The 18,055-nt window shown below is 44.0% G+C and overlaps 1 protein-coding gene across 3 annotated transcripts; it reads left to right on the top strand.

The window, feature by feature from the left end:
- The first annotated feature begins 1,276 nt into the window (after window positions 1–1,276).
- Window positions 1,277–18,055, top strand: MCM10 (minichromosome maintenance 10 replication initiation factor). 3 transcript variants are annotated; one of them, XM_057366452.1, is made up of 20 exons: window positions 1,277–1,319; window positions 2,099–2,151; window positions 2,950–3,267; window positions 3,966–4,070; window positions 4,656–4,790; window positions 4,999–5,173; window positions 5,878–6,043; window positions 6,549–6,716; window positions 8,099–8,215; window positions 9,248–9,441; window positions 10,377–10,477; window positions 11,499–11,600; window positions 11,698–11,815; window positions 12,175–12,400; window positions 13,249–13,402; window positions 14,065–14,183; window positions 15,035–15,148; window positions 15,920–16,065; window positions 16,281–16,323; window positions 16,706–18,055. In XM_057366452.1, the coding sequence occupies exons 2-20, from the start codon at window positions 2,145–2,147 to the stop codon at window positions 16,787–16,789; spliced, it is 2,592 nt and encodes an 863-aa protein (XP_057222435.1). In that variant the 5' UTR covers window positions 1,277–1,319; window positions 2,099–2,144; the 3' UTR covers window positions 16,790–18,055. The 3 variants fall into 3 exon arrangements, with proteins under 3 accessions (XP_057222435.1, XP_057222436.1, XP_057222437.1); XM_057366453.1 differs by having other exon boundaries at window positions 1,298–1,328; XM_057366454.1 differs by lacking the exon at window positions 1,277–1,319 and adding an exon at window positions 1,562–1,612.

The following is an 18,055-nucleotide window of genomic DNA, read 5'->3' as shown; positions in this document are numbered from 1 at the left end:
ATAATAGAGCTGATTTCATCTGAGAAGTATTAGGCTTAATGAAAACACAGAAAATCAATGTGAGAGGCCGAAGGAGGAATTACTTATGCATTCATCAAGTCAAAATTAATCATTTGAGGAGGTTGCAGAGAGAGGGGATCTTAGTTCTGGAATACTAACAGGGGGACATGGGCATTAGCTGAAGTAGTTCTTCATAGAAAGATAATACAGTAGGTCTAATAGTAAAGATTAGGAGGGGCAAGGAACTCTAAAGAATAAAGCCACACTACCCTGAAACCTGTTCATGAAACAGGGACAATTATTTTTCTGTTGTCATTACAAACTGCAATCTCCCAATCAGCCTGTACATCCTTAGAAATACTGTTCTTCACAGAATTACAGTTGTACCAAAAAAATACTGAACCAGACTACAAAATTTTATCCACTACACGTGGCAGTAACTGTGATTGAATTTGCTGGTGTAAGGCAAGTGCTGACATTATTTAGGTTATCTAGATGAGGATGATGCCTGCTGTGACTCTTCCCTGAGCCCACTCTGCCYGGACATGGGCAACTCTGCAGCTAATCCAAAATTCTGCTCATCCAAAGCCTCCATCAGGAATAGCGTGTTCACCAGGACCAGGGATGTGATCCTTCCCCCTCTGGTGGGCACTGGTGTGGCCACACCTTGAACCCTGTGTTCAGTTCTCAGCCCCTCAGTTCAGGAAGGACACTGAGGTGCTGGAGCATGTCCAGAGATGGGCAACAGAGCTGGGGAAGGGTTTGGAGCACAAATCCTAAGGGGAGCAGCTGAGGGAGCTGTGGGGCCTCAGCCTGGAGAAAAGGAGGCTCAGGGAGGCCTTAAGGCTCTACAACTCCCTGACAAGAGGGTGTATCCAGGTGGGGGTCAGGCTCTTCTCCCAGAGAATCAACGACTGGACGAGAGGACATGGCCTTAAGCTGCACCAGGGGAGGTTTTGGTAGGGCACTGGAAGGAATTTCTTCATAGGGTGATTCGACATTGAAACGGGCTGTGCAGAGAGGTGGTGGAGTGACCGCCCCTGGGGGTGTTGCCGGACACTCAGTGCCATGGTGTRGTTGACAGGGTGGTGACAGGTTGAACTCGGTAGGACTTTTCCAGCCTCATCGATTCTGTGGTCCCCATGGCGCTGCCGCCCCCGCCTCTCAGCGGGCACCAGACCCCTCCCCTGCGCTCGCCCACGGGCAAGATGGCGCCGGCAGCGTCGCCGCTGCCAGTACTAAAGATGGCGCGCGCGCATGCGCGGGAAGGGGGCGGGGCCAGTGTGAGTTTTGGCGGGCGGCTGGAAGCGCGCGCGGCGGTGAGTGGGGTGCGTGAGGGGAGCGGGGGGATCGGGCACAGGGAGCGATCCCGGGGATGGAGCCGGGGCCAGGGACCGGGGAGCCACGGGGGAGGGAGCCCCGGGGGACATCGGGGTTCCACTGGGTGGGGGAGGCGGCCGAGCGGAGAAAGGAACCGTGAGGGAAAAGGCGCGGAGTCCGCCTTTGCCTGCTCGTGCGAGTTCTGCATTTTTTCTGAAAATGAAGATTCCTGAGCAAGAGAGAACTATCAAAATTCATGGGCAAAKCAAACGTCTCTGCAGCAGGAAGACCTGTAAGCACATTTAGAATTTGGGTTTGTGACTCGTTTGACCTCCGTGCACTTCCCATCTTTCTTATCCAAGGTTTCCTGGGCCATTCATGTCCGCCTCTATGGATTGTTTTTCACTGACCCTTCTCGGAGAAGCTGCGAGAAACGCAGACTGTATGCTTTTGAAAATAACAATTTATGCTTTAATAACTAGCTAAATGCTGACTGCAGTTATGATTGGTGAGGTGGAAATGGTTATTAATGGAACATGGTAGGCATTTCTTAAATTCTGTGTCTGTAATGGCCTTTTTTCTAAAACCAGTGTATTTATGCTGCAGCAAGTTCAGACTTTTGATGTAGAAAATGTATGTGAAGGTTTTAGGTGGAGTCCTCATCTGCAGCTGTAAACAAAACCAAGCTGGTGGATTGCAATGGAGTCTGAACACGATATATATTGCTAGATGAGGTATGTGTACTTTAACAGTATCACCTTTGTTCTCCCCACAACAGAGAATATTTTGCCTTGAGGGGTTCTTCAAGAAATCCTGGTGAAACTATGGATGGTAAGGGAGAAAATGCTCTTACTTTCAGTCGGGAACTTGTCTTATCAATGTGTTAGTTAATAAGTTCAGGTTCAAAAAACCTGGTAAGTTTTAGCAAAGGAATTTACACTCCACCGTGTTTATTTGCAGGGGTCTTTCAGGCTGTCTCTTGCCTTCCTTCTTGTCACTTCCCTGTGAGGCTGCTCTGTGCCTTCGCTAGTTTGGTGTTTTTCTCAGCAGCAAAGGCCAAATCATTTTCTTGGCTTGTTCAGAATTCCAATTCTGTCCTGTCTGCCCCATTCCTCCCTCTGTTCTTGTCTTTTTTCCATTTTTTGTTCCTTTGTTCGTATTTCTTTGTTCTCCATGTTCTTCCATGAGCAAACTATATCTGAGAAAGAATGTGCTTTGTTGCGTGCCTTGCATCTCTCTCTTCCCCTTCCCTTGKCAAAAGCCACTTGAGTGCCTCTGCTGGCTGCATCTTTACAGGCTCCAGGATTTTCTGTGTAACAGCAGCTGCAGTAAAAGGAGCTRCATAGGAGGAAAAGCTACTGCTGAGCAGGTAGCAAGTTTTCTACTGACTTGCCAGCCTGTGTCACAAGCTGAGAGTGTCTGCAACAACTTTTCCATCTGACCTCACAGGAGGAAGCTGTTCTAGATGCATTTAGCCAAAGCTGAAGGTTTTTTTAAAAAATGCCACTTGCTGCTTTGATATAGTTTCAGATTTTATTAGATTSGAGTATGGGTGTCTTGGATGTTTTATTCCTTGGCAGCTTTCYACTAACTGGACAGAAATAACTCTGAGTTTAATTTTTGCCTTAGCTGATGATGACTTGGATCTGTTGGCTTCCCTCCTGGAAGAAAATGAAGCAGCTGAGGAGAGGAATTCTCCTGAGGAAGATGCTCCTGAGGATGAGGGGGGAGAACCAGATGAATATGATGAGCTCTTCGATGCAGAAGATGAYGCATCCTACACTGAAGAGGTTGATKCTGAGGACAGCCTGATTGATGAGCAGAAGGAGAACCTGGCTACGCTGTTTGGAGATGTAGATGACCTGCTGGAAGAGGAGGAGGCAGARAATGCTGTCCCCACTTCAGCTCCCAGTCAGGCGAAGGAGAAAACCAATGAAGAATTGCAAGGTTTCTGTAACAGCATCTTTGATCTGTTGTGTTGGATATATTTTGTCTCTAGAGAGCTAACAGGCAGGGGGTAGAGCCTGCTGCTTCTTGATGATGGCTGGAGAGGGAATACAGAAAGGYCTTGTAAAAGTTTCTAAGTTCAGTTTTCAGTGCTCAAAGGCCAAACTCACCAAGTCTGTTTTCCCAAAAGAAAGAGGACTTACCAAAARCCAGAGAGACTAACATAGCTGTGCTGAGCAGGATAGGGAAGGTTGCCTGTGTACCTGTGCCCTCCTCCTCAGGGCTTATTGACAGGAGGTTCTGCCCATACCAGTCAGTGTGGAAGCAGAGCTGGCTTCACCTTTCCTGTGTCCAGGCTGTGTATTTGATCATATCAGACACACTTCTTTATGATAAGGAGTGCAATCTATTTAAATTGTCCTATGGTCAGTCASAAAGTTTTATTCATCATGGGAAGGAACATACTGTGACTAAGTAAAATATTTTTATGAGAAGAGCCAGCTTCAGGCTGTATGGAAAAGTTTGCCTTCACTATGAGCTGTGTAGAATCAAGTAAATTTGCATTGTGACTCGAGTCTTCATTTTCTAAGTTTTCATGATGCAGTAAAAGTGCCAGACTTCCAGGGATCTCATAAATCCTTGTTTGCAATGGCTTCCTGCTGTCTTCATTATTCTTTTTCTTCTCCTTTCTTCCTTAGCTGAGCTGAGAAAATTACAAGAACAAATGAAGAYGTTACAGGAGCAGTTGCAGAAGACTGCTCTTGGGCAGCAATCCAGTTCAGGTCCTGAAAAGAAAAGCCCTGGTAATGAAACTAATTAAATGGATTTATGATTTATTCGCTTACCAATGTAAATTTATAGGCAGGACTTAAAATAATCCTGAAGTGGGCATTAAGTAGCAAGGAAGAATGGTGGTCTGGTTTTCCCATCAGAGGAATTTTTTGTTTCTTACAGCTACAGACTAAATCAGTTTTGGTCTCTGCATCATGGATTAATTGTATATGGGACAGCTTTCATGACTAAGTGCTCTAGACTCTTCTGAAAATGTCCCTTCTTACTGGCAGATGTTGGTACACCCAGTAAATACAGCTGTGTTTGTTGCTATAGCATGTTGGATGTAGTAATGAAACTTCATAGAAAAATTGCAAAGCAGAGGGATGTTTCCACAGCTTTGAGGTTGCAGGGACATCTGAAGTTTTAAGTTGTCATGGGGAAGASTCACTGGGACTTTTYYAGSTGTTGCATTTCAGATGCTGACAACTTGGCTGAAGGGTTTCCACATGAGGCACTGACTTGGACTTATTAATAAGGAATGATGTAGTTTGGAGTAGTGCTTAAAGTTTGAGTTCAGATCCCGAGGTCTCATAGTTTTTTGTTTCCTTGGCCAGGTAAATCTCCCTGTCCACCCTTAAAGGAAAGGAAAGTTCAGAAGCTGCAGGAGTCACCGTGCTTCTCAGCCCAGCTGGGCAATCCTTTACCACCAGCCAAGCGAGGAATCCAGAAATCAAAAGCATCCTCAGCAGGTACCATTCTCAGTCTGCCTTTCCCTGGAATACAGTGGGCTTTTGTCAAAAGCTTATAGTTCCCAGCAATGGTGTGAACATATCCAGAACAGTGTTACACTAGCCAGGAGTGGTCTGGTCACAGTGGCAGAGAGCTTATGACAGTTAATTGTTGCATTCTTTGTAATGAGAGCTATGCCTTTTTTTTGCCTTTTTTTTTCTGCTAAAGAGAACAAGATTCCTCCTCCACAACAAGTCCTCAGTCTGGCGTTCCAGCCTCTCAAGTCTGCCACAGGGAACACACCCAGTAAGGTGACCAGAGAGAAGACTTCTCATGTACCTGCATGTTCCAGTGCAACCACTCAACCAGTGTGTGTGGAAACCTTCTCAGGACTGAGATTAAGGTCAGCAGCCCAGCTCTAAACTCTGTCTGGGGCCACTCCCTCCTGTAATAGCAGAGAAAACACAATGTATATACATGGTTTATATCCATGTCACATTAGTCACTTGTCATCAGGGGACAGATGTAACACAAAGCCACAGTGCTGGCTGGTTGATCAGTAATTAGGTAACATTGACTTTTGGCTTAAGTACAGTGTTTCTGTTTTCACCTCTGTTCATTTCTAAGAGAAAAGCTCTAATTTCATTAGCACTGCCTTCCCTGGGATAKTCTCACTGGTGGAGCAGGGAAGCAGTGAGCATATGCAAAGCCCAGCTGAGCTCCAGTTGAGCCAGTTTCTGCTCCACACAGAAGCCTCAGGAGCCACTCACCATCCCCATACTCAGTGTGGCCACAAGAGGACTCTGAATCCTCACAGTGTCCTCATCAGARCCCAAGCTGTATTCCCAGCTCAGTCAGCCATTCTTGGTTATTCTGAAATGAGCRGAGTTAATGCAGGCTCGGGGCTGTGTTTCAGTGCAGCTATTTGGACAAAAAACAGTGTGATCAGTAGCATTCTGATATAGACTGTTCTGAACAAGGCATTTTGTTCAGAGATGCACAGAGGTATTTTGCAGCAAGATGTAGTCTTGGAAGATGATGGGTAGTTTTGATGGCTCATTTATGCCACTGGTTATGTTCTTTTTCACCTGCTTTCATTGGATGTAGAAAACCCCGGGTGTCTTCAGCTGAAATGGACAGGAAAATGGCTAACAGGAAGCTCATCCGACTGTCCCAGCTGAAGAGTAAACTTGCTACTGAAAATCTGGAGGAAATAGACTGGGTAACATTTGGAGTCATAGTGAAGAAGGTCACTCCTCAGAGTGCAAATAATGTAAGTAACTTTACTGCTCAATTCAAATGAAATACTGGTGTCTTTCCTGAGAAACTTTCCTAGGTCTTYATTTAATCAGCCAACTCCATGTAGTTAATGGAAAACTTCTGTATTAAAGGTTTTAGCTTGTCTGGTTTCAACCAGTATTKTACATGTCCTATAGAAAGTCACTGATGAAACAGATCTGGATATGCTGTGGTTTTGTGTGTTCAGTGGGGTAAACAACTCTATTCAGTGAGCAAGTGTGTTGTCCAGCTTTAATGCCAGAAAGGTTGGTGGTAGCAGAATAATTGTGTTGATTTGGCCTGTAGGAACCCCAGAACTGGCAGCATAGATGACTGGAGATACTGTATCTAACCTCTACGGAGGTTACAAAATGTGTTTTTCTAAACCATAAAAACCTTGGAGAGGGRGAAAGGAGAATAGCTCTTTCAAGGAAACAGCAAGAGGGGATGCAGTCACTGTTGCTGCACACAGCTGAAAGGARAGGGAATGTCTGTTCCAGGGCAGGACCTTCAGTATCTGGCGGCTGAACGACCTGCGGGATCTCAATGAGTGCGTCTCGCTCTTCCTSTTTGGTGAAGTCCACAAGCAGCACTGGAAGACAGACCAAGGCACAGTCATTGGGCTGCTCAATGCCAACCCTATGAAACCTAAAGAAGGCTCAGATGAGGTGAGAGGTTTTTTCATTTGCCCATCAGCTGTGGATAAAAACTCATAGTTGARCCTTTTCATATTTGGCTGAGATTTAGCTGTACAACACATCTTAAGGTTGAAATTTCAGCAGTCTGTGCAATAGTTTGAATTGCAATCAGGTAGTTCCATGATGTGTATTTTCCCCTGGCYGCCTTCAAGAAGTCCTATTAAGCATTTAAACCCAGAGTTTGTTGCAGTGTTTAATCTGCTCTTGGTAGCAGTTGGCTCTTCCACAAATATAGGGAATATATTTTCATTTCAGTTAATTCAGCTACTTCAGTGCATCACCTATTTCAGCCTAGAGGTCTCTCAAAGCTAAAAAAGATGTACAAGCTCATTTCTCTCTTCTAATTCAAGCATGAGATACAATTGCAAAATGTTTCTGGTTCAAAAATCACAACTGAGAAGCAGCAATGTTTGTTTTATTGAACGAACAATGTATTATGTAAATATATGTTGTTTGATACATAGTAGTTCATTTGTTTAATCGATTATTTTTAAATGCAGAACATGATTAATTACTTCGCTGTATGTATAAAAACATTTGAGATAGCTTTATTTTGCTAATAAATTAATATATTTTTAATTGCACTGGAATGGAACCTGTTTCCAGTTACTTCTGTCAAGGGGAATTTCAGTCTAAGTAGCTGATCATGTAGTGTTCTGCATTTTAAATTCTCCAAATAGAAAAATTAAGRATCTCATTAATTGTCTTTTAAGCTATATAATTGCTTAAATTAGCATGAATAAGCAGTAGATAGTCCCCTTGGTGAGCAGAAAGGCACACCAGATTTAATAGGAGGGCTGAATTTAACTGTCAAGAATGGCTCTTCTTAGCTAAAATGTTCTCATTTATTACTACATTAAAATTGACTTCTGAAATGGTCCCTTGGCTACAGACACAGTTCCTGGTATCTTTGGTTGTGTGAAGTAGATACTCTTCTTGCACAGGACTCTGTTTTGATTGGACCAAGACATCTGGAGAGGGACAGAGAGCCCTGGTACAGCTCTTCCTCCTATCCCCTGCCAAATGTAGGGGTTGTGATGGCATCAGAGCCAAGCAGTTGTTCAGAACCATTTACAGCACAATTAGATCTGCCTTAGGCATTTTTTGGTTTCTCTGAGCATTGACCTCAAATGTCTTTCATCTCCTTATGAGAAATAAATTAACTTTTTTTCTTTCTAACTGAGACTTTTCTCAATCTGAATAGGACACATGGCTTTTTTTAAGCTAGGCTTAAAAAAGTGCATTTTGAGACTATGTTGTTAGTACCAGAGGTACCAAACCAGACTGGAGACAAACTAACATCTAGAAAGARACCCATCCAGGCCTTAAGGTGTGTTCTGATTTCTGTTTAGGTGTGTTTGTCCATTGACCATCCYCAGAAGATCCTCCTGATGGGAGAAGCTCTGGATATGGGCACGTGCAAAGCCAGGAAAAAGAACGGTGATCCTTGTACACAGATTGTGAACCTGGTATGTATCTCAGGATATTCCTAAGATGTTGGTGAAAATCTGGCTCCTGATTCTGTACTGGTGCTCTGACTTTTTGAYTTGTTTCTGGATCTTGACTTGCAACTAACTAAAGTGGGTGGAGAAAGTGAGAGATGAAACCCAAAGGAGCTGCTTTTGTGCTGTCACTGCAGCAGTATGGGATTTCCCTAAATGCAAGGCTGGTGATGCAGTGAAAGGATGTGGTCTTGACCCATGACTGCCACACCCTTTCACTCTCCTTTCCTCCAGCACAAGTTCTATGCCCTGCACTAGAGAACTCATCCAGGATAAAACTAGGAGATATTTCTTGGGAATTGTTTTTTTGGCATGGTTTTAACCCAATGAGCTCCCTGGTCCAGTGTGCCTGCAATATTTATACCTCAACGTGGGGCACAGGAGATGAGAAAAAAAGGTGTTGGGATCCTTTTAGGACAGTACTGACTTGTACTAGTTTAAAGGACTTGTGGATTATATCACTTCATGGCTATGGTGATGCTGTGATACCTGAAAGGAACCCTGAGTCAGAAGGATTATAGTTAGTAGAGTAGCACTTAGAAGGAGGAGAAAATATWAAGGAATGAAGAACTGGGGAGGAGCTCAAATTATGTGGAATGGGAAGAACACAAATATAGAAGGTACTTGTAGCTTCTTTGTTGTTGTGACTGCAGACTCCAAGAGGAGCTCATGCATACAGTCCATAAAATTCCATACAATTCAGAGTCAAGAATACATAATCTGGGCAAGAGGTCCTGGGTGGGATATGAGTTGATTCTAAGGAATARCTTTAAAATTCTTTGATGCACAAGGTTGTTTCCAGTGATTAATATAGGCAATTTTAGCTTTGTTTTTCATTGCTCAAGTGTGGGCATGGATTTTCCTTGTTGATCACATGCTGGAGTAGCACAGTAGAGATACTACTTCAGTTTAGCCATAGAAGGGTGCATGTGGGTGAGAAGAATGAAGAAAATTGTAATTACTGGTGTTCTGTAACAGGCTTTTCCCATTTCTTTTCAGCATGACTGTGAATATTGTCAGTATCACATACAAACCCAGTACAAGAAGCTCAGCTCAAAGAGGGCAGATCTGCAGTCCACCTTTTCTGGTGGCCGCATTCCCAAAAGTCGGAAAAATCCCACTTTGAAGGAGAGGCTGTGTCAGGATGGGTTTTACTATGGAGGAGTCTCTTCAGCAGCATATGCAGCCTCAGTGTAAGATAAACCATTTATTTCTCTTGCTTCTGAACAGAATGTCCCTCACATGTACAAGGCAGCCTGAAGCTATATCTAAGGGATTCTATTCCATTAGAGAACCATTTGCCTTAAATGCATTCACCAAATAGGAATAAATGCCCCACACTTGGCATAATCCTACTGGCCACATGGGCAGAGCTGCTCTTTGATTGGAAATTTTTAAGTTGGTACTAAGATGTGTTAAGGGTTTTTTTTACCTCTACATTAATAGTGTGGTGTGAAGCCAGGCAGCTTTCTGTTTCAGTAGATTAATGGACTTTGAGATCAAGAGATGTCAAGCATTCAAGTCTSTGAGATGAGTACTTTTCAGTGTAACTGTATTTTGCTGTGACTTACTGCATTTATTCCCAGAGTCAGGGTATTCTGTATTTCCTCATGCCTTCCTTGGCTGAAATACAGTGTCACTATGGGTTAATGAGGAAACAGGAGTGACCAAGATCAGTGKGCATCTCATAGGGGCCAGGTCTGTTATCCAAATCCCATGAACACAGCTGTGGAAAGATGAGTCACAGCTGGATCCAGCCCTGTGCTTGGACACAGCTTTTATTCCCTTACCACTGCCCTCTGATACCTGGTGTGACTCCACAGTAATGAAACAATTCCAACCTCCTTCCTATCCCTGGARCTACCTGTGAGCAAAGCAAAGCTATGATCTATGTTTAGTTTTCTCTCAATGTATAGGAATAAATATCTCAACACAGGGAGAAAGGGSAGATCTCAACATTATGCTGGAATTTGGATTTAGATCCATATCCCTACCAAAGACAGACAGATGGTCCTTTGGGTGGCTGGAGTTTTGTTGTAGCACTGGGCTAGTATTCAGGCTCCTGTCCTTGCTCTGAGTCTGGGAAAATTCTGATTTTTTTTTTTTTGGATTTGTTTCCTTTCTCTAGTGCAGCAGCTGCTGTGCCAAAAAGGAAGATTCAAACCACTCTCTCCAACCTGGTCGTGAGAGGAGCTGATGCAATTGTCCAGGAAACCAAGCAGAAAATTGGTAACCAATTACCCAAGCAGTCTCTTCACTCTTTAGGTGTTTCCAGCTCAATGTGTAGATGTGTCCCAGGGCCTGCTACTCACTGAATAGCAGTCACTTTGCTGCAGAAATAGTCTTCTACAGACACCTTTCTCAGTTCAAAACTCAGGTCAAAACTCCTCTTCACTCTTGAGATCACAGTTTCAAGGCAATTGTAACTAAGCAATTGTGCAGTTCCATGCATCTTTTTTTCATCAGTGCCCTGAAATTAAGTCTCCTGTTCTGTCTTTGGACAGTGACAGAAGATATTTGCCAGATTAATGGGAATTGGAAGTTTTAAGAACTTTGAACCAGAGGATTTGTTTTATTTGATCAAAATAAATTACTTCTGCCAACCTTGAAAATTTGTAATGAATACTAAGTATAAATCAGTCAGGTCTGCAATGCAGGGGACCTTCTGAGAACCCACATTGTTTCTAGTGCTTTTCTTTTGTGTCAAAATACATTCCTTTTGTAGCCCCTGGGATGTCACCAGTCTTCTCTGCCTCTGCTTTGTTTCTGTARAGCACTTCATATTATGCCTTCTTTATGCTCCTTGGAGAGCAGGTGACAGACTATTCCAGCTGGGTTCTAGATGCCATTTAGATGTTTTACTTACATCTCTCAGTTCCATCAGTTGCCTCCATTTCAGATAACATAGTGTATGTCCATAGAAGCTTTTAGCTGCTCTTAATTCTCCAGGGGTGAAGTGTGGAGGCTTCRGGACTTTCAAGCATCTTAAAAATGGGAATGGTGGGAGTAACACAGCCAGSCAAGGCTRACGAGGAACTGAGTGATGCAGTTTYTGAAGGGATAGAAATRTCTGTRACAAAGGYCAAGACCTTGGGCAACCAAATGTAATGTAAAGGTTGGTCTTGTTTCAGGAAGTACTCAGGTGACCTGTAAGGGTTTTTTTCCAACCTAAACAACTCTACATCTTGAAAGCCAGGCCTGCTTTCCTTCCTTGTTCCAAATCTGTTGTATTTCTGCCTCTTCTGCTCAGGTGCAGCAAAGAGATCMATGCAATGCTCTGAAGAGTTCAGGGAACTGCTGGCACAGCCAACTTTTGGAGCACGAAACCTCAGCAAACACTGGACCAAAGCAGGTATTGTCCTTTGCCTGAAGGAAGACCCACTCCTAAAATCACTCTATCTCCTTCTCAACAAAGTGGCTTTTTATTTTGGTTTGTTCTTTTTTCCCAGATGCTGAAAAGAAGCAAGGGGCTGATTTCCAGCCCATCTCTGCTTCAGCACTGCTCAAGCAACAGAAACAGAAATTGCTGGAGGCCAGAAAAAGGCGATCTGAAGAGATTCAGAGGCGGTAAGWCATGCTGGCTTTCACAGCAAGAGTTCTGTTATTGTGCCCTAAGAATAAYTGTGTTTTCACTTCTTACTTCTCAGCTTCTTGTGATGTCTCTCTCTGATTTTAGCTTTGAAAACAATGGGTCATTCACTCCCTCTGGTGACTTCTTCAAGTCACTCTTGATTTCTGCAACCCATTGACTTCTTTACCAGTCTTGTTTTCCTCTTCTGAATGCCCAAATTGCTGTATGTTTCTTTTAGCAATTAAAGGCCAAATAGGGAAAAATCATAGTCTGCATTCCCTTCTATTTGTTTCTTAAACCTTTCTATCTCTTTGACTTGTGTCCCTAATTGAATGCATTATTCTTGTCTTACAAGGTTTCTCCAGAACACAAGTAAAGTCAGCACTCCTGCCCCATCCTCCTCCAGACAGACCTCCCTCCATTCCCCAGTGCCTGGGGCAGAGTTTCCCAAAGCTGCAAAAATGTCAACRCCTCAAAGGCCCAAACTTGGCACAGGCTTCTCAGAAGGAGAAGATATCCTCTTCTTTGACAAGTCTCCACCTCCAAGGCCAAAGCTAGACAGCTTGGCAGAAGCCAAAAAGGTAYRAGCTCTTTGGATCTTTTTAGTGTTAAAGACAGGTTAAAGGAAATCTGGTTTGTGGCAGTAGAGGAGTTGTTGGTCAGATATGGCCCTGCTCAGTTGTGGTGTTAGTGAAGTTTCTGATTTGTGGGATCACACTGGCCTGTATTCCAGGAAACCTGTGGCTCCTGACAGCTGTTGTTGGTACCAAAGTCCATGCTGCCATCTTTTCCTTGGTCAGTCTCTTAAGGCAAGGGATTTGTGCTGAAGATCCCTGGAATGCTAAACTCTGGCATTGCTAGTGCAGTGTATGGCAGGTGTTTTCTGTTTTACCAGGAAGTAAGCAACTGGTTTAGCTATGTTGTTTCATGAGTTTGGATTATTCTGTTTTATAGCCAGAACAAGACTACATCTTTTCTTGGCAAAAATCTGTTCATTTGTTTGTCAAAGAAATATTTTCAGCTAGAGTGCGTAAATCTTAGAATTCTGGGAGTATGAGAAGGAATACTTGTAAACAATTTTCTATTAGTTTCAAATTATTATCAATTTATGTGGAAATCTCAAGTGACTTGATTTCTCTGAAGAACTTACTGATTTGTGAAGCAGGTAAAGCTCACCTGCAGAGACAGCAGGCCTGGTAACACGTGGAGGAGGGATTTTGTGRTTTGGGAAGTCACGAGAGGTTGGGCGATGCAGTGAATTAGATGTACGGCAGAGCTGGGAATTTTGTTGGGCCTCCAGCCAGCTCCATGCTCAGGCCAGGGGATGTTCTCTCCTCCATTTGACAGCCTTCCTCTGCTGCTTCTGGAAGTAGGAGCATGGAAGCCAGACAAGTCACCCACACTTGCCTTGCTCTTTCTTGTTTTCTAGCTGGCTGCAATACAACGACTGCGAGCAAAAGGCCAAATTCTTCCTAAAACGGACCCAAACAGTGTCAAGAGGAAACGAACTGATGTTGAGGATGTCCTAGAAATTGTTGAAAGAGTTGAGAAAAATGTTGCTCAGCCCCAAGATGCAGACAATGGTATGTACTGTTAGCTTCTAGAACCAATGTGCTTCTATCCTACTGAACAACAGTAGTTGCTGGGTTAAGAACTTAATTGCTGTGCTAAAGAGAGGCCAAGTTAGGTCTGTTTGGAACTTCAAGGATTTGTTGCAAAGACTAAAAATCTAACGCTGCAGAGGAAGTGTGAGAAGTAATCTCTGATAGCTCCCTGTCCTCATCTCTGTTCCCTTTCTTCTGGCACTTGAAGCATCTGCAGTGCATGGCTGACTTCATCAAGGGAAACCAAGAACTAATCCCACCTGGGAAGTATCTGAATTATTTGTGGGAACTTGAGTTTGCCTGCTGGTGATTTACTGTGTGATCTTGGATAAATTGTTTAATTCCCTTTTAAGTTTCTTCATCAATCAGTGGTGGAACACTGCTTGCATTCCTGGGAGTAATGTGAAAATTCCTAGTACAGTGCTTTGAGAGAAGATGCAATGTTATTTTTAAAAATGCTTTTTTTTTTTTTTTTTCTGAAACCATATTTGAACTTGTTTTCATGTTCCCCAAACTATGAAAGTCTGCTGTTTGACCTGAACATCTGCCTGAGAGACCTGAAACTTCCAAAATCTCCTGCAATGATCAAGTTCAGAGATCACAGCCTTGTTTTGTAGGACTGAGCCTTTTTTTCTCCCTAGGAATGGATGAACTGGARCCTGCCCAAAAGAAACGGCGTGAGCAGCTGGCCTATCTGGAGTCAGAAGAGTTTCAGAAAATCCTGAAAGCCAAATCCAAGCACACAGATGTCCTGAAAGAGGTAAGGCACCATCCAGCTGTGACTTAGGGCTTAGAACTAGGGAGCTGACTGGACTCCTCATGATTTCAGCACCCAAACATGTCATGGGCTCCAAACTGTCCTGAGGAGTAGGGCTGGGTGTCTCTGGGCACACAGGGCACAGTGCCTGCAAGTCAGCACTGTTGTCATAGACACGGTAAGATCAAGTTGCCAGTTSCCATCAGTTTTTTTGCTGTTTGGAAGAATCAATGAAGTTTCCTGATTGATGAATAATCAAAGAAATCCCTCTGCCTTAAAATCAAATGAGCCACATGCCTATTTTATCCCTCATTACTCAGTCACATAAAACCAGTTGCCACTTTCATGTGTGACTCCTGTCAGCTGTGAAATGCCAGCAGRTGCCCTGAAGAGCTGAGAGTTTCTCACATGGGGGTCTCTACTGAACATATTCCCAGGAATACAGCACCTCCAGTGGCAAAGGGCACCCACTCATCTTGGACACTTATTGGTGTGAAGTCACAGTTGTTTTAAGGTTGTCTGAGGAGTAATATTTTGGCTAAGAACCAATTCCATTCATTAAATYTGCCTACCTGACCTCTCTCTGCACTGTCCTCGTGGGTATGTGTTTATTTCAGTACTTCCATCTGTTGTTWAACCCTCCCGCTTGTACATCTCAGAGGTGGCTCGTTTCAGTGCTGGTGAACTACAGCATGTGTACAACATGAATTGTTGGAAGCAAGACAGATGTGGTGTTTCTCTGCTCCCAGACTGCAGTCTGCTTTAAGCAGGCCTGGCAGTAATTTGCTTTTAGGCCATTTATGGAAGGGCTTCTCCCCTCTGTGTCCTCACAACTGATTTTGTGTGCCCCACAGGCTGAGGCTGAACTGCAGGAGAAATACTTTCAGCCCCTGGTGAAAAAGGAAGAACTGGAAGAGAAGATGAGGAACATTAAAGCAGTGAAATGCCGAGTTGTGACATGTAAAACGGTGAGTGAAGGGGAGCCAGGGGAACAGCAGGGCAGTAGAACATGGATTCTACAAAATGGTGCTGGACTATCCTGCAGACTCCCATCTGTCACTCTATTGGCCATGGTCCAGTGCAGGGATTGATGGAGACAGTTTTGTTCCTTCTGCCTGTTGCTGAGAGCAGCCTGTGCACAGTGACTGAGACATGGCAAGGCAGGCTTTAGTGCTGTGCTGAGCATCTCAGCTCAATGCTTGTGCCAGGGGTTCCGTGGGTRTTGCTGTCCCGAATTTCTCAAGTTTCTTCCATGAAGTGCTTTGTACCAGGACCCTCAGTTCCCCATATTTCATGACAAAATAAGCAAGGTCCTTGAAAACTTTAACACTGTGTGGGAATCATCTATCTGCATTTCCAGGGACTTTGCCATCAGGAAGTGAGTGGAGCTTTATGATTGTCCCAAGTGAATGAGAGGAAGTGGAGCATTACCTCCCATTTCCAAAGTTTCAACTCCTGCTGAAGTTTTCCTCTTGCTGCCTTCCCTACCCGTTTTGGGGCTGTGCAGAGGGACACTGTGTGCCCCATTGGGTGCTGGGAGCAGGGCCACAGGGTGGTGGCAAAGCAAGGATGGCATTAGAAGGAGCAGTGACACAGCCTGGGCAGGTGGTCCAACTGCTGTGCTTCTCAGGATGGGAGAGGACAGGGATGCTTTCCTCTGACCATTCAGCTGTTGCCAGTCATCAGAACAGGTCTCACATGCTGGTGAAGCACTCACAGCTCTCTCTTCTCCCTGACAGTGTAATTACACCTATTTCAAGCCTCTGGAGACGTGTGTGCAGGATAACCATGACTATCTTTGGCATGATGCCATCAAGAGATTTTTYAAATGTCCTTGTGGAAGCAGAGCTATTTCACTTGACAGGCTCCCAAAAAAGCCCTGCAGGTAAGGAATCAGCTGAGGTCATAAAATTGTGACTGGGGCTTTGGTAGTGTCCCTTCACAAGTAAAAYGTTGAGAGTCACATAACCATGCCCTAAAATGGGAATGTTAGTCCTTGTGCCAGGGAGCATGGGCTGGGTGTGGGGCTAGTTTAGGATCCCCTCATACTGTGCAGCAAACACACCACAGTGGTCCTCACCTGCCATCTTCATCTTTCAGTACCTGTGGCCTTTTCAAGTGGGAGCGAGAYGGGATGCTGAAGGTAAGTGTGAGCCAGCAGGTCTGAGCACCTCAGCAYTCCAGCTGCTTCCTGTGGTATTTTTTTCCCCCTCTTTGATTCTGTGCCCTTACAAGCTCCCAGCAAAGCCAAGCAGCTCTGCATTTTGTCAGGTACATACAGGTGCCTGCAGGCTGTGTTTTAGTGGAGTTCCACTTTTTGCTTTCTCTTCTCAAAGCTTTGTTTTATTTAACTGTGGAGAAATGGCTTTTGAACAAAGTTGTAAGAATTCAGAATGTCAAGGTCCCTAGAGGATCTTTCAGTATTTAATCAGGTAATCTAGCCCTAGCACAACTTCTGTCAGAGAAGTGTTTGGGAGGCATCTACCACATGTTTAACTTCTTTTCTCCATGGTTTGTATTTCCAGGAGAARAAAGGTCCGAAGATTGGTGGAGAAACGCTTTTACCAAGAGGAGAGGAACAACCAAAGTTTCTCAATAGTCTTAAGTGACCTGGAGTTGATTTTTTTCACAAGGGTGGATTTCTGTGTCTGAAACACACATTTATACTGGACTGCCAAGATTCAGGTTTTAGGGATGAATCRGTAGGGGAATCAGTTCTTGATGAAAAGGACATCCACCAAGTGTACACCAGGCCACCACTGCACGCATATTGAACTTCAATCTTTTTTTAATTGACTGAATAAGGCTGCATGTGAAATGCACATTCATGCCTGTTCTTTCCAACTAACAACAGAAGAATGACCTCACCAGACTTTTAAGTGACAAATCATCATGAATGGGAATGACTGTATATTCCATAAGCACTTATGAAATCAATACTGTGATATGTTCATGCCAACCTGTCCCGTTCCTTAGCTCTTGAACAGAAAGGAGTGTGAGAGGGTTGTAGGTACAGAGCATTCTCCATTGGCTTTGAAATCACTCTGAACCCTTAGGAACAGATGTCTTGAGTTTTTCCTTGGCTCACCTGTTAAAAAGCCCTTCCACGGCTTTGGCATTGCAAGCCAGCAGTGTTTATGCTGCAAACTCAGAGCTCCCTGTCCCCAGCACCATCCACACTACAGCGTTCTTGTGACTACAGACCTGCAGCTCCCACTTTGAAAAGCATTTTAATGAATCTGGCACTATTTTGTGAGTAGTTTTATAGAGCTGAGTGATTATATTTAAAAGCTTTTACCCTTCTTTTGACATTTAAAATAGGAACAGTAGCTTTCTCAGACTGAGCAGGATGAGCTCTCCCTCCAAGAGGGTGCTGTGGAGAAATCTTGTCTCCATACAGGCATTGTTCAGAAAGCACATTCTYTAGGGATGCCTGGAGCCTTTAATCAGCTTTTCCTGGACCTGAGCCTTTTCCTGCCTGTAGCTCATGCCCAGCAGGAYCACAGGATATTTTTAAGTGCCTAAAAGCACTCTCACCTCTGTGATTTGAAGTGCCATCAGCTGTCTCACGTATCCCACTGGTGAGGCATCACAAACTGCCAATGCCTCTTGTTTGTTTGCACAGGGGCTGGAAGAGATGGAAGTTACTTCATTTGAAGCAGCTGGACAGATTCACCTCAGCATTCTGCAGCCCTCATCTTTTACTGGTGCTTTTTTTGGTGCCACTTGGCCTCTTGCATTCATTTCAGTCTCATATGGGTACCATTTGCTGAGTGGGGACTGAATCAGTAACTGATATTGCTTGGAAACATCTGTGGATTCCTCATTCAGAATAAATAGAATGCAAAATAAAACAGTCCCTGGGTCTGCACGGT

The sequence above is a fragment of the Malurus melanocephalus genome, unplaced genomic scaffold, assembly GCF_030028575.1.
Source record: "Malurus melanocephalus ecotype Western Australia unplaced genomic scaffold, MMel_1.1 scaffold_65, whole genome shotgun sequence".
In the NCBI taxonomy this organism is placed as follows: domain Eukaryota; kingdom Metazoa; phylum Chordata; class Aves; order Passeriformes; family Maluridae; genus Malurus; species Malurus melanocephalus.
Note: the sequence above shows the minus strand (reverse complement) of the source record. Positions and strands in the feature narration are given on the sequence as shown.